This window comes from Gambusia affinis, linkage group LG17, assembly GCF_019740435.1.
Source record: "Gambusia affinis linkage group LG17, SWU_Gaff_1.0, whole genome shotgun sequence".
NCBI lineage: Eukaryota > Metazoa > Chordata > Actinopteri > Cyprinodontiformes > Poeciliidae > Gambusia > Gambusia affinis.
In genome coordinates this window covers 22,749,061-22,774,093 of record NC_057884.1, presented here as the reverse complement: position 1 = coordinate 22,774,093, position 25,033 = coordinate 22,749,061, and the positions used below count along the sequence as shown (strand labels likewise).

General features: G+C 41.6%; 1 protein-coding gene across 1 annotated transcript; it reads left to right on the top strand.

Moving 5' to 3' along the window:
- Positions 1–906: 906 nt before the first annotated feature.
- LOC122847062 (NACHT, LRR and PYD domains-containing protein 3-like) lies at positions 907–22,891 on the top strand. Its single transcript, XM_044144419.1, has 14 exons — positions 907–1,058; positions 1,204–1,274; positions 1,409–1,528; positions 3,252–3,365; positions 4,515–4,637; positions 9,529–9,607; positions 9,763–9,985; positions 10,107–11,898; positions 12,264–12,437; positions 15,242–15,415; positions 18,547–18,720; positions 18,937–19,110; positions 20,569–20,615; positions 20,765–22,891. The coding sequence occupies exons 1-14, from the start codon at positions 1,026–1,028 to the stop codon at positions 21,295–21,297; spliced, it is 3,831 nt and encodes a 1,276-aa protein (XP_044000354.1). The 5' UTR covers positions 907–1,025; the 3' UTR covers positions 21,298–22,891.
- The last annotated feature ends 2,142 nt before the right edge of the window (positions 22,892–25,033 follow it).

The window sequence follows — 25,033 nt, the reverse complement described above, 5'->3', positions numbered from 1 at the left end:
GAGCTGCTGAGGAACAGATGATCTTTTATTCACATCCTGATCATTGAAATCTTAGAACTGATTCTGGTTCTGATCTATTTTTACCATCACTGACATGTTTGGATCATTTAAAAATGCTGCTTCTGTGTTTAATAATCAGACATCATGCAGTTTTATACTTTCACTCACATGGGAAGATAAATTCCCACATGATTAAAGAGTCCAATTGGTGCCAAATTAAAACAGGTTCTGGTTCCATTAGAGCTGAACAGAACATGGATCAGTAAAATGAAAGGAGCAAAGTCTTTGTGTTCAAACTGGGAGTTATGAGAAGAATTCATGTCTTGTGAAGTCAGCAGGTAAACATTCCTCTGAGTCCCAGTCAGTACCAGTTAAACCAGTTTGGGTTCATTTCTCCTCACAAAACTTTCAGTTGAAACTCATCCGTTCTAAGATGGTTCTATTGCGTCTCCGTTTGTTATTCAGATATTCTTCTTCAACTGTTTGGATCATTTGAACAAACTGTAAGTTTTCTTTGTTTTCTACTTGAACTTTTTCTTCAGGATCTTTCCTGTTTCTTTCTTATTTTTATCACTGATGTTTGGAGAACAGAAATCTACTGACTTGCACTCAAAGTTTCATCTCTCTGCTATTTGAAAATTAATCTCAGGGATTATTAGATTACAGATAAACTGGAATCCAACAGCTCTTGATAAAGAGCTGATGTTCTTATCTGATTAAACTGCTTTATGTTTTTATTTCCTGGAGTCAAATTCTAGTCTTCACCATTGAGCTTAAACACAACAGTTTCAAATTAAAATATTATTCTTAAAATGTGTTTCATTCAGTCAGATTATTAAATAGTCAAACTTTGTTGGAGTTGGTAGCTCAATAAATGTGAACTAAAATACTTCATGTTCAGGTTGAGTCAGTGAATGTAAATGTTGCTCCATGTCTCCATCTAGTGGACTGATAGTAGAAGTGCAGCAGCTGATGGCAGCTTCCTCTGCCTCTCTGCTGTCTGACTGCATTCACCTGACACTGATATGAAGCAGAGAAGAAGAGCCAATCAGAGGAGGAGCAGCTGATCTTTTTCCAGCTCTAATGATGTAAAGGATGATCAGAGTTGATGTGCAGATGAATGATGTGTGTTTCCTCTGCAGGTGAAGGTAGAAAGTGTGTGTGAGCTGATGTGAATTCAGCAGCATGGATCAGCGTGAGGACAGAGAGGAGGGAGTCCCTCCCTCTAAAACCACTCTGTGTGGGGAAGATGAGAGCCAGAGCAAAGGTCAGAGGTGAGGTCACCATCTCTAACTGTCCACAGCCCTTTTCACACAGCGTTCACTATATCAGGCCAGAACAGACGTGGTGATGAAGCTGCTGCTGCTCTTCTTTGCTGATTAAGTTTTAATCATCATGTTTCTGTCAGGATCCATCAGAGACGCAAACCAGAACCAGAACCAAAACCCAGCTGTGTGTCCTTTAAGAGTGACATTTCAAAGCGTTACTTCATTGACTTTAAATCTCCTGGATCTCCACCATCAGAGAGGTGAGATGTTTCTAACTGATGTAACTGTTCTGTTTATATCTGTTGTTGTAACAGATATAAACAGACATATATACAGGGGTTGGACAATGAAACTGAAACATCTCTCATTTTAGTGTGGGAGGTTTCATGGCTAAATTGGACCAGCCTGGTGGTCAATCTTCATTAATTGCACATTGAACCAATAAGAGCAGAGTGTGAAGGTCCAGTTAGCAGGGTAAGAGCACAGTTTTGCTCAAAATATTGCAATGCACACAACATTTTGGGTGACATACCAGAGTTCAAAAGAGGACAAATTGTTGCACGTCTTGCTGGCGCATCTGTGACCAAGACAGCAAGTCTTTGTGATGTATCAAGAGCCACGGTATCCAGGGTAATGTCAGCATACCACCAAGAAGGACGAACCACATCCAACAGGATTAACTGTGGATGCAAGAGGAAGCTGTCTGAAAGGGATGTTCGGGTGCTAACCCGGATTGTATCCAAAAAACATAAAACCACGGCTACCCAAATCACAGCAGAATTTAATGTGCACCTCAACTCTCCTGTTTCCACCAAAACTGTCCGTTGGGAGCTCCACAGGGTCAATATACACAGCTAGGCTGCTATAGCCAAACCTTTGGTCACTCGTGCCAATGCCAAACGTCGGTTTCAATGGTGCAAAGAGCGCAAATCTTGGGCTGTGGACAATGTGAAACATGTATTGTTCTCTGATGAGTCCACCTTTACTGTTTTCCCCACATCCGGGAGAGTTACGGTGTGGAGAAGCCCCAAAGAAGCGTACCACCCAGACTGTTGCATGCCCAGAGTGAAGCATGGGGGTGGATCAGTGATGGTTTGGGCTGTCATATCATGGCATTCCCTTGGCCCCATACTTGTGCTAGATGGGGGCGTTACTGCCAAGGACTACCAAACCATTCTGGAGGACCATGTGCATCCAATGGTTCAAACATTGTATCAGGATGACAATGCACCAATACACACAGCAAGACTGGTGAAAGATTGGTTTGATGAACATGAAAGTGAAGTTCAACATCTCCCATGGCCTGCACAGCCACCAGATCTAAATATTATTGAGCCACTTTGGGGTGTTTTGGAGGAGCGAGTCAGGAAACATTTTCCTCCACCAGCATCATGTCGTGACCTGGCCACTATCCTGCAAAAGAATCGCTTAAAATCCCTCTGACCACTGTGCAGGACTTGTATATGTAATTCCCAAGACGAAATGACGCTGTATTGGCCGCAAAAGGAGGCCCTACACCATACTAATAAGTTATTGTGGCCTAAAACCTGGTGTTTCAGTTTCATTGTCCAACCCCTGTAGATATGTATGTTTGTGTGTTAAATTAAAATTTAACACACAAACACAAAAGGCAGAAGTGAATTTCTAGATTGACATTTGGATTGTTCTTTAAATCTAAATTTAATTTATTTTCCAGACAGAGTAATGCTGAAAGAAAAAGGCTTTTATGAATTAATTTTATGATTCCAGTTTCATCTCTGTGGTTCAAACATCATCCAACATAGTGGATCATTAACCATTTCCACAGTTAAGATAAAAAAAAAAATGTCATGTGGATATCTTTCAGAACCAGATGATCTCTAATGGACCATCTTTTAAAGTCTCTCCACTGGCTCCCTTCACTATATCAGGCCAGAACAGACGTGGTGATGAAGCTGCTGCTCCTCTTTGCTGATTAAGTTTTAATCATCATGTTTCTGTCAGGATCCATCAGAGACGCAAACCACAGCCAGCACCTAGATGTGTGTCCTCTAAGAGCAACAGGTCAAAGAATGAATCTATTAACTTTAAATCTCCTGGATCTCCACCATCAGAGAGGTGAGATGTTTCTAACTGCTGTAACTGTTCTGTTTATATCTGTTATTGTGGCCATGTGATGATAACAAGTTCTGTTGGGTTCTGTTGTCATGAAAACATTGGACTGAATTTCAGGTTATTTTTCTTTTCATACGTATTACGTCAAAGATGTAATACGTATAATGTCTCCATGGAAACATGTTCCAATAAGTAACATGTTACTATGAACACAATAAAGTTCAACTGGCTCCTTTGTACAAAAATCAAACAGGTCCGTTTAGATCCACAGTTTCTACCCAGAGCTTCTCTAGTTAACAGAAGTCTCAAAATCTGATCTGATTTTAGGGTATTTTATTTTACCTGAAATCAATTTAATCATCATTTATTGGACAGTTATTGACACCATACAGAAAGAATCTTAAAAATCCTCAGTCAGGACAAACTCTTATAAACTATTATGTTGACATTTGAACCAGAAACATTTAACTGTGTTTTATTCTGTTTATTATAAGCCTAATTTTTCCAAATGAAACACTCATTTATTTTGTCCGATATTAATATTAACACAAGAACAAATAGACAGAAGTGAATTTTATTTCTAGGTTGATATTTGCATCTTTCTCTAAAATCTGACAAAAGACAGATTCATTCTGAAATAAATAAGTTTCTATGAATTATTTTTATGATTCCACCTCTGAAGTTCAACCATCATCCAACATGGCAGATTATCAACCATTTCTACAGTTAAACTAAATATTTTGTAGATCTGGTTGAGCAGTGGGATTCAGTGTCTCAAACGGACCATCTGGTTCTGATTGAAGCTCCATCAGATCCTCCTTGGATGGTCAGAGTGGAAATGATTCCTGGTTCTTCTCCATGTCAGAGCTCAACACTAAGATCACCAAACTTCTCTCAGTCATTTCAAACCAACATGTTGGTCTCAGAAACAAATCTTTCTGCTCTTTAAAGAAGGCTGGACATTATTCAGGAGGATCAATGATCAGGAACATGTTGGAGGATTGGACCGGTTCTGATAGGAATCATTTAGAACATCAGGCTGACGATCTGTCTGGTTCTGTTTTTGTTTTACAGCTCTTTATTTTACAGTCACATAAAAATGGATCTTGAAAGCAAACAACATAAAGTTACTAATGAGAGTTTTTCTTTCAGGATCCATCAGAGATTCAAAACAGAGCCAGAACCAGAACCCAGCTGTGTGTCCTTTAAGAGCGACCGGTCAATAGATCGTCCTATTGTTGACTTTCAATCTCCTGGACCTCCATCATCAGAGAGGTGAGCTGTATCTAATTTCTGTAACTATGGAAACTGAACCAGTAAGATCTCAGATGTTTCCAGTTATATTTACAAAGAGGTTTGATTCATTATCTACAGAAATGCATTGTGTGCATTGTGAGAGCAGTTCAGCAGGGAAGGAAAGCTTCATGATGTGGTTGGTGAGATCTGCTGGAACTCAACCAAACTGAGTTGATGTGGACCATCAGAGGTTCTACTGGTTCTTAATGGGATCAGCCATCCATTCATCCATCCATTTCCTGTACACCCTTCTACCCTAATGGGGTCGAAGCTGAGCTGCGTTCCGGGCGAGAGGCAGGGTTCACCCTGACAGGTCGCCAACACAAAGACACACAAGACAAACAACCATTCACACACACACTCACACCTAGGGAGAATTTAGAGAGACCAATTAACAGTCATGTTTTTGGACTGTGGGAGGAAGCCGGAGAACCCGGAGAGAATCCACGCATGCACAGGGAGAACATGCAAACTCCATGCAGAAAGACCCCGGGCCGGGAATCGAACCCAGGATCTTCTTGCTGCAAGGCAACAGCTCTACCAACTGCGCCACTGTGCAGCGCAATGGGATCAGCAGGAACATTAAATCTTTACAGCTACTTAGATCTCCTGGTTCACTGCTCACATCCAGATATCACTTCATAGACCTTTACCTTCTGATTGTCTCTATGTGGACAGATACAATGTGAGCTCACTGGCTTCCAAGGATCTACAGGATCCATTTTAAAATTCTCACAATTACATCAAGGACAGGACCCAACATGGACACACACCCAAATATCTCAGACCTCCTCCAGGTCCACATCACCTCAGATCTAGTAATCAGAACCTGATGGATGTCCCACACTGTCCTGAAGGCAGGCACGTGCAGAAGGGGGGGGAAAGGGGGCTTGAACCCCTGCCCTTTTTATCCTCAATGCCCTAATGCCCTTTTTGAGGTTTTTTTGGGGGGTTTTCAAAAAAAATTTGTTATTTTTTTTCTTTTTAATCTGTATGTCAGAAGACCTGTTTTTGCCCTTCAGCAATAATATTTAGCTAAATAATATAATTTAGTAAAAAAATAAATAAATAAACTAGTCTGACTGCCCTCAATCTAATAATGATTCTCAGAGCCTCCATGTTGTTCAGACATCGGGTCCATGGTGAGGAGGAGGGGGCGAATCTGTGTCTTCTATCAAATTATGGGCAAGAATATTTTTTTCATGTACTGGTTTGTGAATAAAAACGTAGGTCTGATGTTGACGTTAGAAAAACTGTTTCTATTTATATTTTTATAATCGTCTTTCCAATAGCAGGACAAAACCCGCCTCGCCCCTAAACACAGAAATGCTTCAGCTGCAGAGAAAACTTCTGACTTTAACTTAATCATTCTGCGAAATGCCGTGTTTGCTACAGGCAGTCTGAGTCGGTACCATCAACAGATATAAAGAATGTCTGTAACACACGGTACCGGCTGTCACCGCGAGTTGCAACGCAGCTCGAAGCCCCGGTACCACCTGGTACCGGGTGGTACCACCTATTGACTGTTCGCTCTGCTTCTCCTTAATGTTTCTACCAGGCGGGTTAAAGCCGCTACTGACGGGATCTGGGCTGGAGGTTTGAGGCTGTAAATAGAAGTTACTGCAGAACCTCAAGTCTTAAAGGAAGATTCGGCCCAGAGCATTTAGAGTTCATAAAAAAAACATCAGAGAAAATATTGTAGCAATAAATAGAAAAAGACAAACATGAAATGAAATTAATCAAAATGTCTCTAACGCATCGGCGGACTGACAGGGGCCCCACCTGGGGATTCCAGGTAGGTTCCAGGTAGATTCCAGGTAGATTCCAGAGATGTGCATCGCAGCGGTTGTTCATGCAGGACCGGCCCAAGGTAATATTGGGCCTTAGACAGAACCACCCTCCCCAGAACCCATCCTACTAAGAACCTCAGCATCACTAACATGTTTAAATATTAATAAGGTGAATCTGTGAGAGGGAGACCGAGTTTATTGGCCGAGTTTAAAATCAATCACTGATTATTGGTTATTTGCTGTGATGTATTTGTGAACAAACCTACTTCAAAGAGAAAGATTACACCATATTGTAGCCATGGTAACAACAATCAAACTATCAAGATTATTCTTTAAACTTTTACAAACATCCTAATTAAATCCTAAATGTACTGTTTATTTTTCTCAGCTGAATGCATTAAATAAAATATAATAACATTGTCATTCTCTATAAATGATGCTACAGGTTTAGATCTATGGTCTGTGTTACAATTAAACCATTTCTAGGGGCCCCTGAGTGTCTGGAGGCCCCTGAATGTTTGGAGGCCCCTAAATGGCCCCTACCAGCAGCTACTGAGTTTTCTTTATTTTGATATTCCAATCTTATAATTCTAGGTCTTAGAGGTGCTAACATCAAACTATTATATAAATGTAAGCCCTTTGAGCTCTGTAGATCTATAAATCAGTCTGCAGACAGGTTGTTCTAGAGCAGGGGTTTTCAAAGTATGAAAGGGTGAGCCCCCCTCCAAGGAGCACAATGCCTGCTGCGCCCCCCCCCTCCCCCTCGTGGAGGGGGGTGGAGTTGTAAAAATTCCACCTTCAGCCCCGCTCTGGCCAAAACCAGTGATGGCATAGTTACTTTGAAAAAGTAACTTTAATCGGACTACTGATTACTCCTTGAAAAAGTAACTTAGTTAGATTACTGACTACTTGATTTGGAAAGTAACTAAGTTACATTAAAAGTAACTTTTTAGTTACTTTCAGCAGCTGCTAACAACAACGCTCTGCCTCCTGTGAAAATCACATTGAGCTTTGCCAATACTTAATTGTCAGCTATTTTATAATGGTAACATCAACAATGTGTCTCCACTGATAAGGTTGAACTGAAGAGATTGTACAAAAAACAGTACAAAAAATAAAAAACATGAGTAATTTGTGTGGTCCACTGTTGTCTGGAAAACTCTAAGAAGGATTTTAAAGCCCCCCTCCCCCCAGCCTCCAGATTCTGCGTTACGCCCCTGAGTTTGATGTCGCAGCGCACAAAGCTCCTCCTGCAGCTCCACAGCTCAGATGGCTGCGACACTTACCGTAATAATAATAATTATAACGGTGCTAACTTGCCATTATAACTATTGCCAACTACGGACACGTTTATTCGTGGCTGTTTTCACGTTTATTGCGCTGTTCATATTGGTCTCGATGTTTGCAGTTTTCTGGAGCGCAACGCGAAGCTCGATGTTATTGAGAGGTAATAAATTAAGTTGACATTAACAAAGACACAGCGGGACGGATCATCCGGGAAATGATGAACAGGGAGAGACTGACTAAAACTACCTTAATGACGGACAAATTCTGGGATTTATTATGAGTCTCTGCTTATTTCCAAGCCCAAATGAGCAACTTCACGTTCAAAAACGAGCCCAAAAAGGCGCAACCCGCCACTCATTAAATTTGCAAGCGACTTTTAAAAGATGAAGCCCAAAGCCGCTTATAATAATCGGACTTGGCGACAGAAACTGAAAATAGTTCCAGTTTTTCCACCAACAAAATGCGCATCTCCCTCCATTTTTAACATTTCTGTTGCATAGAGACGTCGGTCACTCGACAAGACGAGTAGAGGAAATACGATTAAATAACAAAAGAAGATAGTAACGCACAGTAACGCAAAAATGATTTTGATAAGTAACTGTAGTCTGACTACTGGATTTGAAATAGCAACGCGTTAGATTACTCGTTACGGAAAAAAGTGGTCCGACGTCAGTAACGTTACTGACATCACTGGCCAAAACATCCTCTAAGGGGGGAAACATTTCCACTGATCCCCACTCCACGCCACCCACAGTACCAACTTTTTCCTAAATCTACAGAGTTGATCGTGTGCGTAAAAGACGTTTCTCTCACATCAGTAGACAGCAAGCAAATAGCTTTTCCGGTTTACTTTTTTCCTCGCACCGCGCCTCCCCTAAAGTGCTCTGGCGCCCCCCCAGGGGAGGCGCGCCTCACACTTTGAAAACCGCCATTCTAGAGGTTAAATAGATATTATTAGAGCTTAAGTAGCGAAATGGCAGCAATTTTGCTTATTTCATAACTTCATAACCAGAGACTTTCTCTCTTCTGGTCTGTTTAACAGCTACACTCTCAAATGAACTCAGCCCTCCAGGACTGTCAGCAGCAGAAACAGAAACATTATACCTGTTGGGGAAATTTTAGACTAGATTTACTTTGGATTTCCCCATGTGATGGCAATGATGTAGTAGGATCTAGTTAGATTATTGATTAATATGGGTTGTTGGTATGTGGTTGTACAGTGTTTTGTTCAATTTGCCCCTTTTATAAATTTGAGCCCCTGCCCCTCCAAAGGTCTCTGCACAGCCCTGCCTGAAGACCTTTGTGGACAGAGCCTTCACTTCCCTTGTCCCCAAGCTCTGGAAAACTGTCTCCACCAGCATCAGATCTGCTAATGGACTAATGGACTGCTGGAGTCCATTAGCCGGGTTGAAACTTGTGGCGAGTTGATTTAATCTAGTCAGTGCGTGTGAATAGCAGACCAAATATGTATGGAAATGAAAACCAACTTGTTCCATTAACAGTATCTAAATGTATTTCTAGCCAGGCAGCTAGAAGTTGGCAGGTAGAATAGTGTGGACTGTTTGAATTCCAACTTCAAAATCAACATTTTAAAATAGCTACTGGATTATCCAGGTTTTACTGGTATTCATCAGTGTAGATCATCTTCCTCGTTCTAACTTTGAATTGTGTTCATATGATGCTCTGTTTTTCTATATTAAGGACTTTTAATGTGAAACTCTTGGTGATTTCATCTGTGAATACTGCTGGATGAATATTTTCTGACTTCCTAATTTTTCCTGGTTCCTCCACAGAGTGAACCAGCAGAGCTCAGAGGTTCCAAGTGGTCAGTCTGTCAAACAGCATCAAACACAGCTGGACTCCATATTTATGGTTGGTATATGAACAATTACATTTCCATGAGTTCTGATCAGTAACCTTCATACTGCACTTTGTAGACCAGAGGACTGTCAGTCTGTCCAACATCCATCTGGTGTTTGGCTCCATGATTTCACTGGACTTTCATTTCATCTATTATTCTGTTCCAGCTGCTGGAGGACAAAATTGTCACTTTTGTGAAGAAAGAACTGATGAAAATCCTTAAGATTCTGAGTCCAGATTACCCAGAATTCTCAGACACTCAGAGAGATGATGAGGAGTTGGAAGGTGATGAAGAAGAACAGAGAAGCAGCAAAGAGGCAGTGGTGAAGATCACACTGCACTTCCTGAAGAAGATGAATCAGGAAAAGTTGGCTGACTGTTTGCAAAGCAGTAAGAGCATTACTTCAGAGATTAGAAATGATAGATGAATTACACATTTGCTGTAGCGATGTAATCAAATTCAAAAGATGATTTTCTCTTATATCTGATTTTTGTTATTGTGTTAATTTAGGACATTTTGCTGCAGTTTGTCAACATCAACTTAAATCTGGTCTGAAGAAGAAGTTCCAGTCTGTGTTTGAGGGGATTGCTAAAGCAGGAAGACCAACCCTTCTGAACCAGATCTACACAGAGCTCTACATCACAGAGGGAGGGACTGGAGAGGTCAATGATGAACATGAGGTCAGACAGATTGAAACAGCATCCAGGAAACCACACAGACCAGAAACAACAATCAGACAAGAAGACATCTTTAAAGTCCCACCTGGAAGAGATCAACCAATCAGAACAGTGATGACAAAGGGAGTGGCTGGCATTGGGAAAACAGTTTTAACACAAAAGTTCACTCTGGACTGGGCTGAAGACAAAGCCCACCAGAACATCCACTTCATATTTCCATTCACATTCAGAGAGTTGAATGTGGTGAAAGAGCAAAAGTTCAGCTTGGTGGAACTTGTTCATCATTTCTTTAGTGAAAGCAAAGAAATCTGCAGCTTTGAACAGTTGCAGGTTCTGTTCATCTTTGATGGTTTGGATGAGAGTCGACTTCCTCTGGACTTCCACAACAAGGAGATCCTGACTGATGCTACAGAGTCCACCTCAGTGGATGTTCTGCTGACAAACCTCATCAGGGGGAAACTGCTTCCCTCTGCTCTCCTCTGGATAACCACACGACCTGCAGCAGCCAATCAGATCCCTCCTCAGTGTGTTGGCATGGTAACAGAGGTCAGAGGGTTTAATGACCCACAGAAGGAGGAATACTTCAGGAAGAGATTCAGAGATGAGGAGCAGGCCAGCAGGATCATCTCCCACATGAAGACATCACAAAGCCTCCACATCATGTGCCACATCCCAGTCTTCTGCTGGATCACCGCTACAGTTCTGGAGGATGTGTTGGAGACCAGAGAGGGAGGAGAGCTGCCTAGAAATCTGACTGAGATGTACATCCACTTCCTGGTGGTTCAGACCAAAGTGAAGAAGGTCAAGTATGATGGAAGAGCTGAAACAGATCCACACTGGAGTCCAGAAAGCAGGACGATGATTGAGTCTCTGGGAAAACTGGCTTTTGATCAGCTGCAGAAAGGAAACCTGATCTTCTATGAATCAGACCTGACAGAGTGTGGCATCGATATCAGAGCAGCTTCAGTGTACTCAGGAGTGTTCACACAGATCTTTAAAGAGGAGAGAGGTCTGTACCAGGACAAGGTGTTCTGCTTCATCCATCTGAGTGTTCAGGAGTTTTTGGCTGCTCTTCATGTTCATCTGAACTTTATCAACTCTGGTTGTGACATAATGAAAGAAACACAAAGATCTAAGAAGTCTTCATTACTTAATAAACCTGACCTAAAATGTCTCCATCAGAGAGCTGTTGATCAGGCCTTACAGAGTCCAAATGGACACTTGGATTTATTCCTCCGCTTCCTCCTGGGACTTTCACTGCAGACCAATCAGAGACTTCTACAAGGTCTGCTGACACAGACAGGAAGTAGATCACAAACTAATCAGAAAACAGTTCAGTACATCAAGAAAAAAGTCAGTGAAAATGTGTCTGTAGAGAAAAGCATCAATCTGTTCCACTGTCTGAATGAACTGAATGATCGTTCTCTAGTGGAGGAGATCCAACAGTCTCTGAGTTCAGGAAGTCTCTCCACAGATAAACTGTCTTCTACTCAGTGGTCAGCTCTGGTTTTCATCTTAATGTCATCAGGAAAAGATCTGGATGTGTTTGACCTGAAGAAATACTCTGCTTCAGAGGAGGTTCTTCTGAGACTGCTACCAGTGGTTAAAGGCTCCAACAATTCTCTGTAAGAACACAGATTGTTACTGCATTTATTTTTGATAGATAGAAATCTGATGTTTATAAGGTAAATATTCATGTTTCAGTTTATATATTGGTGCTTTGCCCCTTCAAAGTGTCCCATTGGAGCAGCTGAGCATAATGTTATATATTCAAGCAGCAAAACTCCTCCACTTTATGTTAAAATTGAAATTGGATTAATATAGTTAATTGTGGAATTTCATTATTGTCTTTCCGACCTCCTAGCTAACTTTAGTTCTTTCCTTTAAAGCTGGAGGCTCAACTTTAAAATGAACTAGTTCAAAACGAATAGAAAGTTTGTGTAAAATAAAATAGTTTATTCTTTGTCCAATAAAAATATTGTCTCCTCAGACTGAGTGACTGTAACCTCTCAGAGAGAAGCTGTGAAGCTCTGTCCTCAGTTCTCAGCTCCCAGTCCTCCAGTCTCAGAAAACTGGACCTGAGTAACAACAACCTGCATGATTCAGGAGTGAAGCTTCTCTCTGCTGGACTGATGAGTCCCAACTGCAACCTGGAAACTCTCAGGTAAAATGTTCTCAATCCTGGTAATTTCTATCCACTAGCTGCTAGCAGAGATCGTCAAAGTATTTGACCACCCATCCAATTGATTGGAATCAGGTGTTCCAATAACTTCCATGGCCACAGGTGTATGAAATTAAGCACCAAGGCTTGTAGACTGTTTTTACAAACATTTGTGAAAGAATGTGTTGCTGTCAGGAACTCAGTGAATTCCAGAGTGGAACTGTGATAGGATGTACAATGTGTGTGTCTGTTGGGGGGAGGGAGGGATCATGTCCTGGATGGCTGAGAAACTATAAATATGTAGAAATGTAATATTCAGTAAGTATCATAACTTAAACTTAGGGCTGAGCACCAGTTTTCTAGAAAATATTCAGATTTTATTTTGTGGTTTTAAAAGCTCTACATTGAAGATGATAAGAAATAAAGACATACTTTATTTTGTATTACTATCAGCTTCAATAGCCCCTCTGCTCTTGGCTCACATACGGAGCTAGTGGTAACACTCAGCCCCTCCAGTTTCAAACTCTTCTTATTAAAGTAAGAGGTAGAGAGATAAACATAATTGAAATATTGGCCACATTCGACAGGAAAAGGAGCTAAATCTATGAAAGCAATGTAGCCAGTTTTGCTAGTTGTGATTTAAGGAATAACGATGCAGTTTATCATGATTCAGCCGAAGTAATGAAATGAACAAACTGCGGTCGGATTTTTGTTAGTGTGTTTCTTCCTATTGAGCAGTGAAAATACATAAAATGTGTTACATGTTCTTTGCTTTAAGTATTTACGTACTGGAGGGTTTTTTGTTTGTGCTGCAGAGCCACAGCTAACAGCTAGTTCCTGTGTCTTTCAGTGCTGCTGTTACTCCTCCTACACTTTGGACTGAACCATTGTTCTAAGAATGGTGGGGGTACCTTAAAAATAATTCTTATTTTTTTCTTGGATGAATGGCAGATTTTCTTTGTTCCTATTGGCTTTTTATATTGATATTGTTTAAATACAAAGGCTTCTTTTATGATTTCTATGAAGGGAAAATCCCAAGATTGGGGGGGCCGGGCCCCCAATCCCCACCGGGATTTATGCCCATGTCCATACTGGTCAGCCTGTGTCCAGATTGAGTGATAAGAGGTGTACATGATCCACGCTTCAGAGATCAAGCAGTGGCAGCACGAGGCAACATGTAGAGGCATCAGTTGTGTGATTGGTCCACTCTACTGGTTTCAAATGCATCAAATATAAACCTCCATCTATCCATCGATTTTCTTCTGCTTTGTCCGGCGTCGGGTCCCTTCAGAATTGAGGCCTAGGCTTCCATCTCACCAGCCTCTTAGTTCCAGCTCCTCTGGGGAATCCCAAGGCATTCCAAAGCCAGCCGAGAAACATAGTCCCTCCGGCGTGTCCTGGGTCTTCCCCAAGGCCTCCTCCAGGTGAGACCTGCTCGGAACACGTCTCCAGGAAGGCGTCCAGGAGGCATCCTGACCAGATGCCTGAGCAACCTCAGCTGGCTCCTCTCGACAAGGAGAAGTGGCTCTAATCTGAGTACCTCTGGAACAACCTCTTCTCACTCTATCTCTAAGGGATAGAGTGAGAACATACAGTTTATATTTCCATTCACTTTCAGAGAGCTAGACACCCTACGGAGAAAACCCATTTCGGCCGCTTGTATTCGCGATCTTGTTCTTTAGGTCATTAGCCACAGCTCATGATCATAGATGAGGGTGGGATCGTAGAACGACCGGTAAATCGATAGCTTTGCTTTTTGACTCTGTTCTCTCGTCACCACGATAGACCGGTACAGCACCCGCTTCACAGCAGACAGTGCATCAATCCACCTGTCAATCTTCAGCTTCCTTCTTCCCTCATTCGTCATAAGATCCCAAGATACTTGAACTCCTACTTTTGGGGCAACCCCCCCCCCAAGTGACAAATGTTAATTTTTATCACTAAAGTAATTGAATTAGAGGGTTATTACTATTTTATCTTATTGACAGGATAATTTATTGCCTTGTTTTCTTTTTGTGAAAATGATCAGTTCAGACTTTGGGTTCTACCTCAATCTTCTCATTTTCTCATCTTGTGATGAATTGTGTGTCTGCAGCTTATCAGGCTGTTTGGTCTCAGAGGAAGGCTGTGCTTCTCTGGCCTCAGCTCTGACCTCCAACCCCTCCCATCTGAAAGAGTTGGACCTGAGCTACAATCATCCAGGTGACTCAGGAGTGAAGCTGCTGTGGGCTGGACTGAAAGATCCACACTGGAGACTGGAAGCTCTCAGGTATGGAGGAACCTGCTGCAGGAGCAGAGAAGGTCTGATAGAGGAGGAAGAGGGAGAAATGTATTTAGTCAGTCTGCTGGGAAACATTTAGTTTGAAGCTGAATAGTTAGCTTGTTGCTCAAAGGATCAGCTTTTTCAGTTGCTGCTTAGTTTTCCATCTCTGTATCCAACATTTAAAAAAAGGGAAAGATGAAATCTGTAATTCTCTCTGCTTTGCTTGAAGCTGCTGTTTTACCTCAAGACAGCTGGCAAGCCCTGATCTTTTTCTTCTGTCTAGATTTCCACTGGATTCTTTCTGTTAAAACTGACACTGGATTAATTTAGTTTATGGTGGATTGGAATATTTCTTTTGCCAGCTTCCTTGTCTGTTCAATCCTTCAAGACAGGAGGAACATATACAAAATGAGCCAGTTCACAGTAAAAGTCAACATAAAAAAATATGATATCAATCTTTCCAAGAAAAATAGTCCTGACTTGAAATAAAGAAATAAATATTTGTGATTTGCTGAATAACAGATTTGTCTCTCTGTCTCCTCAGACTGAGTGGCTGTAACCTCTCAGAGAGAAGCTGTGAAGCTCTGTCCTCAGTTCTCAGCTCCCAGTCCTCCAGTCTCAGAGAACTGGACCTGAGTAACAACAACCTGCAGGATTCAGGAGTGAAGCTTCTCTCTGCTGGGCTGAAGAGTCCAAACTGCAACCTGGAAACTCTCAGGTAAAATGTTCTCAATCCTGGTGAAACCAGATTTCTGTCCATTACATTATATGAAGCAAGAAGAGAGATATTTAGAAAAGTTGGGTTCAGGCTAGCATTGATACTTTAGCTCCAATATCAAGCTGCAGTATGCTGCAGGTATCATACAGACAGATTGCTGCATCCTGGTGCACACAAGGAGCACTATAACAGATCTTTCCTCCCAGCATTTGTTAGACTTCCTAATCAATTGTACATGTGACTGACGTTGATTTTTATTGCCTACACATGGTTTCCCCCACAAAACTTGCTAAGGCTGTTGGTCGGGGTGCCGAGGCGACTCACCAGCGGTCCACATGTTTTTGTATTAAAGATACTAAATAGACAGCAAAAGTTAAAGTATTACTGGGTAATTAAATGTTACAGGAAAACATTTCCAGTGAAATGCTATCTAAACCCACAAGTAATCTTAAAGACAGCTGATCAAAAAATATAGTTAAAAAATATTATTTGCACTTCCGTTTAATCCAAATTAAGTCAGTGGCTCCATAAGGTTCCCAGGACCTCAGGGGCCCCATAAATGCTAATATTTTAACACAGACCACAGGTACATAAATGTAGCATTTGTTTATTGAGATGATCAATGCTGCTAATGTCATGATTTGCGGAAGGGGTGGTGAGGATAAACTTCACTGACCCAAGTTACAGTGAAGGTGATGGTGATTTAGTGATGAAATATGCAACAATCCAGACAGCACAGATGAGCAAAGGCAACAACTCACACTGGTAGTAACTGGAACTAGACTAGAAGACAACTGACAGAATAGACAGAGGAATAGGCAGAGACAGAGAATAGACAAGGACCCAACAAAGACACAGAAACCCAGGTGGCATCAAATACACAGAGGGTAATGATGGAATGAGACACACCTAGGAACAATCAAGAGGTAGACATGACAACATGGAGACACAAAAGACACAGAAACCAAAAATAAACACACAGAAAAACTCAAATAAACACAGAGAAAACTAAATCCTTACACGGCAAGAGTCTGTGGACATATAAAGTAAAGTCAGTCCCTTAAAGAAAAAACGGTTAGAGCGGGACCTGCTGTGAACAGTTCAGAGGCAAGAAGTCCGGCCACTTCTTATATCTACTTTTTATTATTGTGTTTATTTAGTAAATTTTGCAGCAGTTTGTCAACATCAACTTAAATCTGTTCTGAAGAAGTTCCAGTCTGTGTTTGAGGGGATTGCTAAAGCAGGAAGTCCGACCCTTCTGAACTAGATCTACATCACAGAGGGAGGGACTGGAGAGGTCAATGATGAACATGAGGTCAGACAGATTGAAACAACATCCAGGAAACCACAGAAAGCAGAAACAACAATCACACAAGAAGACATCTTTAAAGTCCCACCTGGAACAGATCAACGAATCAGAACAGTGATGACAAAGGGAGTGGCTGGCATTGGGAAAACAGTCTTAACAAAAAAGTTTGGTCTGGACTGGGCTGAAGACAACGCCCACCAGAACATACAGTTTATATTTCCATTCACTTTCAGAGAGCTGAATGTGGTGAAAGAGCAAAAGTTCAGCTTGGTGGAACTTGTTCATCACTTCTTTACTGAAACCAAAGAAATCTGCAGCTTTGAACATTTCCAGGTTTTGTTCATCTTTGATGGTTTGGATGAGAGTCGACTTCCTCTGGACTTCCACAACAAGGAGATCCTGACTGATGCTACAGAGTCCACCTCAGTGGATGTTCTGCTGACAAACCTCATCAGGGGGAAACTGCTTCCCTCTGCTCTCCTCTGGATAACCACACAACCTGCAGTAGCCAGTCAGATCCCTCCTCATTGTGTTGGCATGGTGACAGAGGTCAGAGGGTTCAATGACCCACAGAAGGAGGAGTATTTCAGGAAGAGATTCAGAGATGAGGAGCAGGCCAGAAGGATCATCTCCCACATGAAGACATCACGAAGCCTCCACATCATGTGCCACATGCCAGTCTTCTGCTGGATCACTGCTACTGTTCTGGAGGATGTGTTGGAGACCAGAGAGGGAGGAGAGCTGCCCAGCACCCTGATGGAGATGTATATCCACTTCCTGGTGGTTCAGACAAAAGTGAAGAAGGTCAAGTATGATATAGGAGCTGAAACAGATCCACACTGGAGTCCAGAGAGCAGAAAGATGATTGATTGTCTGGGAAAACTGGCTTTTGATCAGCTGCAGAAAGGAAACCTGATCTTCTATGAATCAGAATAAATATTCATGTTTTGGTTTATATATTGGTTCATTGTCGCTTCAAAGTTTCCATTGGGGGTTCGTGCAAAAAAGAAACAGACTTCCTTCAGCAGCTGAGCATAATGTTATATAGGAGGACAACAGGGCAAGGTGGAGAACCCGCTTACAGGGGTGGAGATCCTGGGAGTTGGTACTGGTCACTGATATGCTGGAGCTGGGATGGTAGAGTGGAAGTCCGGCATAGGAAACAGAGGGTCGCCAGCCATGACGGCAAAAGCTGTCTGTCGTTCCCACTCTGCCTCCTGCTGCAGCTCCACCAAACACAGCAAATGGAGATGAACGGACCAGCACTCCAACACCAAAAGGAGCCTTATGGCGACCCCGAGGCACCTAAACAAAAATATGGCTTTGCCATAATTTCTCTAAAGTCCCTTATAGTTTCTTTTAACTCATTTAACCCAACAAGTTGGGTCCATGTTGATATACTTTTTCTTTAGCATTCCTCACCATACTTGTAGTCGTGTCCTTCTGTAACAATTTGCAGGGAGTGGTGGTGAGGAAAACCGTGAGGGCCCAGGTTGGGATGAAGAAGTGATGATTTAATGACAAAAATCTTCAGCCTACCCCTGATTCTCAGGCTTCATTGGACTCTTTCTGTTAAAACTGACATGGGATTAATTTAGTTCATAGATTAATTTAATATTTCTCTTGCCAGCCTCCTTGTTGCCTTTAGTTCAGTCCTTCATGGTTTGAGGCCCATGTATAGACTGAACCAGTTCACAACAAAAGGCAACATAATTATATATGAAACAGTCCCTTAAATCAGTAAAGAGGGACATTGTTGATCGGAAAAAAGACATACATTTTGAAGAATTATTTAATAACAGATTTTTCTCTGTCTCCTCAGACTGAGTGGCTGTAACCTCTCAGAGAGAAGCTGTGAAGCTCTGTCCTCAGTTCTCAGCTCCCAGTCCACCAGTCTCAGAGAACTGGACCTGAGTAACAACAACCTGCAGGATTCAGGAGTGAAGCTTCTCTCTGCTGGGCTGAAGAGTCCAAACTGCAACCTGGAAACTCTCAGGTAACTCTGGGCACTTGACAAATTGCTGCATCTTAGGAGCAAAAAGAAGCATAATTACAGATCCCAACAGTTCCTTGGCTTTCATATTTATTACACATGTTACAAATCCATCCATCCCTCCACCCTTCCATCCAACTAACCTGTGATAGGTTCAGACCTTGGTCTCTACCTCAATGTTCTCATATTCTCATCATGTGATGAATTGTGTGTCTGCAGCTTATCAGGCTGTTTGGTCTCAGAGGAAGGCTGTGCTTCTCTGGCCTCAGCTCTGACCTCCAATCCCTCCCATCTGAAAGAGTTGGATCTGAGCTACAATCATCCAGGAGACTCAGGAGTGAAGCTGCTGTGGGCTGGACTGAAGGATCCACACTGGAGACTGGAAGCTCTCAGGTATGGAGGAACCTGCTGCAGGAGCAGAGAAGGTCTGATAGAGGAGGAAGAGGGAGAAATGTCTTTAGTCAGTCTGCTGGGAAACATTTAGTTTGAAACAGTTCATAAGGCAAAGAAATAAAGTGAGAATTTTAACAGTTTTATCCATTTAGTAGTTTTTTCTCCACCAGGGGGCGACATCTGGAAAATGATCAAAGGAACGAAAGGAGTTGGGAGAGAATGGAAATCCCTTGTTTTCCATAGGAAATGAAGAATTGCAGTGAATGTTGGTGAAAAAGTAGAATTGTGCTCCATTGACTGCGGTAGATATTAAAAAACAATAATAAGACCTTTTAGACAGATCCAAGAAGAGACTAATGTGTTTAGGTTTTCAGTAGTTGGGAAAGTTTTGGGGATTGTTCAATAAAGTTTGGAAAAAATTCCAAACGTCTTGGAAATATACAGATATGGATTAACTGATTTTGGAAAACTAGGGAAACTTAGCAGGTTTCAAGCTCAATACAGTAGTTTGACCAACAAAAATAAAATCTGAAAAACAAGTTTTGTTCTTCTTGATCAACTATCTACATCAGGGCAACAGTTTGTTCTACAAAATAAATAAAAATGATACTTTTCACATCTAACAGACTCCTTAGCTCCTCACTGATAACTCAGACTCACTTTCCAGCCCTGCATTCAGCAACTTACCAAACATGAGCCATGAAAAATACTGAGGCAAAAAGCCTAAATGGTTTTTTTTCTCCTGTCATTTTCAGCCATAAATCTACTGATATTGTTAGGATTTGAGTTTTTTATGTGTTTCTTTTGAGTTTTTGTGTCTCTGAATCTTTGTGCTGTCCTATCCTCCCTTTGATAGTTCCCAGTTGTGTCTCGTTCCCTGGTTTCCTCCTGTGTTTTTAATGTCACCTGTGTTTTTGTCGGGTCCCTGTCTAAGCAGTAGTGTCTTGTTGTTTTTCCTTTGTATGTCCTGTGCTACTAGTGCTGAGTCTCTGCTTTTTGCTCTGCTGTGCTGCCAGGATTTTGGACTGTTTTGGATTTGTTTGTACCTCATTCTCATCATTAAAACTACATGTGTTCATCTCATCCTGATTCCACCTGTGTCTTTGTGTCTTTGTCGGGTCCTTGTCATATGTGTTCTACCAGTTTGTCAGTTTTCTCCATTTATGTACCAGTGCTACCAGTGTTGAGCCTTAGCCTTCCACTCAGCTGTGCTGCCTGGCTTTTTGGACTTTTGCATGGGCTTAATTAAACAAAATCATTTTCACTGCAACCTGGTTCCATCACGTCTGCCTCACCACCAACACTATCACTTCATGACAGATATGGTTTACTGTCTGCCTCCCTCTGACTCTGCATCCTGATACCCCTGCATGGATTCATGTATTTGAAACAGAGACATGTAATGTCCATGTTTGCTGCTGAAAGAGACTGATGGTCTGACCCCCCTCCTCCTTTCAGGGTGGAGCCTGCTGGAGTCCAATTCTTGACACCAGGTCCATGGAGATGTAAGTGTGTTTTTCATCTGATTCATGACAACAAAGCAGCTCACATTCAACCATCTTCAAACTGTCACATCACTCATTCAGGAGTCATCATCAAAGTGTCAATAAATGATCAATAACTGCAGCTGGATTGTGTTTCTTCTCTCCATCAGATTCCTGTCAACTCACCATCGACACAAACACAGTGAACAGAAAACTCAAACTGTCTGAAGACAACAGGAAGGTGACATATGTGAAGGAGCTTCAGTCATATCCTGATCATCCAGAAAGATTTGATAAATGGAATCAGCTGCTGTGTAGAACTGGTCTGACTGGTCGCTGTTACTGGGAGGTCGAGTGGAGAGGAGAAGTTAATATTTCAGTGAGTTACAGAAGAATCAGGAGGAAAGGAATCAGTAGAGACTGTTTGTTTGGAGAGAATGATCATTCCTGGAGTCTGAGATGCTCTGATGTTGATGGTTACTCTGTCTGGCACAATAACAGAGGAACTCGTCTCTCCTCCTCCTCTGTCTCTAACAGAGTAGCAGTGTATGCGGACTGTCCTGCTGGCATTCTGTCCTTCTACAGAGTTTCCTCTGACTCACTGATCCTCCTCCACACCTTCAACGCCACATTCACTGAACCTTTGATTCCTGGATTTAGGTTCTGGTGGACCAGTTCTGTTTCCTCAGTGTTTCTGTGCTGAGTTGAGTTTAAAGTGTCTAAAGCAGGGGTCACCAACCTTTTGGAGACTGGGAGCTACTTCACGGGTCCAGAGTAACACGAAGGACTACTTGTTTGATATAGATTTTCTTGGCTCAACCTTTATAACAATAGTATATATATGTATATATATGATTACATGCTGCCTGATCATATTAATGTTAGGGACTACTGACAATAGTTATCAGTAATAATTTACCATGGCAGATATGGTTAATTACTATTAATAATTAATTACAGAAGTTCTTAGTTCAGAGTTTTAAGTTTGATTCCCTTTAGAAGATTTTCTGTGTGATTCTAAATTGCCCACAAGTGACTGAGAGTCTGGATTGTTGCAGCTGCAGCTGAACAGCTGGATGCACTGAGATTTTCCTTTAAATAAATAAAAAAGAAAAGTTATTGTATTTTTTATTATCCAACCCTCTTTACTATTAGCAAAATTGTGGAGAGAAGAAAAAGTTATTTTCTGTCAAAACATCTTGTATGTAGCACTTCAGTGTGAGTTTGTAGGGGTCAAAGGGCAGCCAAAGCCTAAATCTTATTCGTCAGTTTGCTTTTTCTGTCAGCTTTACAGTGCAATCAGTTCTGGCAGGTTGCTGGTTTATTATTTTCCTTTTGGGGTTTTGCAAACTTAAAAGCTGACGGGTCACCTTTTGGCTGACACCAGGAGGTGTCAAAAAAAATGTTAGACAGATCGGAAGGTACAAAACTATCACTGCACCTGACCTGCAAGAGCTCAACCACCTCTCCTTCGCGCATCATGTGCGCATCGCACAAAACCAGCACAAACCTAAACCACTAAAGCAGCGCACCCTTTTTATCGTTTTTTTTTTTTTTTACACAAATGATGCTAAATAATATAGACATGGAAACGAAGCCGACCCAGTAGATCCACGGAGAGAGGAGGATGTAGATTCCCAGGTTCAGGTGGTGTCAGACGTCCAAATGAGGAGAAGGTGAAGCAACAACTGTTGAACACATAGTTCAGTCTCTACAATCTATTTCTTGGTGAAACAATTCTGATTGAGTTCTTGGAGACATTTTCTTCTTCCCGTCCTGTAAAGATGGAAACTGGGAATATTCCAGGATTATTCCAGATCCACTTTTTGATTTTCTTTTCCACTCAAAGCTTCACAGTAATTATCAGAAAGTTGTTTCCTGTTGTTTCATGTTATTTTTCTGTTGGCTTCTTATTTTACACTCATCAAATTAAAATATTAAATCTCATTTATTATATTTGCTACAGCTATATTTCAGTTGTAATAGTGAAGGATACACATTTTTTCTTCTGCACTTGATTCCTTTGATGCTCATTCTGGTCTTTCAACCCAAACTGGAGAATAAAGGATTTAACTGGAAAAACCAAAACCCAGTAAAATCAGCAGCTGGTTGTGATTAAAATGCAGTTTGTTGCAGAGGTTCAAACTTCCTGATGGTGACCTCTCCTCCGTCCCTCACCTTGTCTGGCCGGTTTTAATCCTCACTGCAGTGTTAGACTGGAGCTCATCTCTCAGATTAAACAGATTAACACTGAGCTGCAACAGGAACCAAACGTCTCTCCTCCAACTGATTTCACTGATTAATTAAAAGCTTGGATAAAAACATTGAGCTGAGCTTCTCATTCCTTAAAGAGTCATGAAGAAAGACTCACCCTGGAACTGCAGGAAAGAAGTTAGAAAGTTTCAAAATAGATGGAAGAAACTCTGAAAATATATTTTAACAAGTGATTTAATTATCTGGTTTTTGTATTTTTTTTATGTATGAAACTGCATAAAAAAGGTGTAAATGGTTAAATGAAAAATCTTCAGAATGAGCCAATTTTTAACATGATTAGTCATCACAATAATTCTTTGTTGGACCATCGCTACACGGTACTGAGGAGGAAACTTTAAAAACGTTTAAATGTAACTTTCTCTATGTCCTAACATGAGATAATCTGAGAGAAAAAATGGAGTTCCTCTGCCTTCTCCCTATGTTCTGCTGAATTACTCTACTGGGTCAGAAACAACCCATCAGAACCAGAACAATTAGCCATGAGCAGCAAGTATCGGACATGTTTTTGTCTAAATTAGGGGATTTTACGGCTCCATTTTGCCAGATCACATAGTAGCATTTCTGCCTAAAGCCAACCATCAACAGCCAATCCATATGATCGGTATCTGTGATCAGTAGTGATCGGACCTCATGGTGATCAGAACCGGCAGGAAAAACCCTGATGGGAGCGTCTCTACCCAGGAGTAATATGATGGTTTAGAAGTTCATTGAAATCTTTTCCGATTTAAAAGAAGCTCACATTTGGGGAATTTTTGAATGATTACATTATTTATCATACTTGATTCTTATTGGGCCTATTTTAGTTCCAAGCCTGTAAGGAATAAACTAAAAACACAAGTTACTTTTCTGCAGAAGACGGGAGCAGAGCCAGATGATCTCCACCAAGGGAGAACATTTCCAACAGTTTTAACTATCATTGATTTTAAACATGAGATTATGCAGAAAGTAAAAATACAAAACAACAAAAGAATATCAATAAGAGGTGTCATTAAATTCAACAGCAGATGCCACCATGGTCCAGATATAAGCCAAGAAAGGAAAGCTCCTCGTGAGGGAACTGAATCCTGTGACTTGGCCTGTTGCAGGTTTTTCAAGGCAGACATTGCTTCATCAATATGGGTTTCATTAGCATCAGAAATGTAAGTACAACATGATGTTCCTATCATTACACACACATCATTCTGACAAGCTGTCAGTATGTCTAACACCTTTCAGATGCATTTCACTGAGTTGTTGGTTCTATCCTTCCTCTATGTCCATGGTATGATTTATCAGAGTCTTCATTGTGTAGTTCAGTGTCTCAATCATCATATGGACAAGTGGAGTTAGGAAATAGATCAGTAATGTTTTGCTGGCATCCAGGTACATGGCCTACCCGAACAGTCCAGTTTCCTGGAGGAAAATTAATACAAACTGGATGCTTCGTCCTTGGTTTCATCACAGCAAGTGCACACCCTTTTCATCATGATGGCACCATCCAAAGTATTGTCAGGAGTCCCAGGCATGAAGCATAAAGCACAGGAGGCGAAACAGGTATTTGGGACCTATTCTTGGGACTGACATACAGAGTAGGTTTCCTGGTAGACTTTGGAATCTCCGAGCAGACGTAGCAGTTGGTCATGTTCCGCTCTCTGGCCAACATCTCCACATAATTCTGCCATATGTTGTCATGGTGATGGTCTGGAAGGAGTCCTAGCCAGGTCTTCACAGCAGCGGTGTGGACAAATCTTCTCCTTCAATGGATCAGCGAGGTTGGACTGAAAACACAGTTCACACACAGCAGCCACAGCACAAAAGAGGCTCCATCTCCATGGGGACCCCATTTTTCTAGGTTTACAGAGATGTCTGAGTTTACCCAGGAATCTATGGAACAGGGGTTAGATGGTTTCTTCACTGACATTGAGACGAGTGGTCCTATAAAACTAAACCCCTTTGAAGTCGGACTTTGCCACTGTCCCCGCCTAGGCTCCCAACACTCCCTGCACTTACAGTGGGTGAGGTGGATCCAAGATGGTCTCTCAGCAATCTTTACTGTGGTAGGAGTGGTCAGGAGCTCTTGGAACAATCCCTCCCACTGTGGGCTGGCCCAGTTCTGTATCTTATTGGCCTTAATGAAAACCCAATCGCCTGGTTTCACCGTCTGGGGGTCCTGTGAAGACAGAGAT

Coding starts and splice junctions, on each gene's coding strand:
- LOC122847062 (XM_044144419.1), top strand. CDS start 1,026: ATGAAGCAGAGAAGAAGAGCCAATCAGAGGAGG. Junction 1,529..3,251: donor GGATCTCCACCATCAGAGAG/GTGAGATGTTTC, acceptor TGTTTCTGTCAG/GATCCATCAGAGACGCAAAC. Junction 9,608..9,762: donor AGCTGGACTCCATATTTATG/GTTGGTATATGA, acceptor ATTCTGTTCCAG/CTGCTGGAGGACAAAATTGT.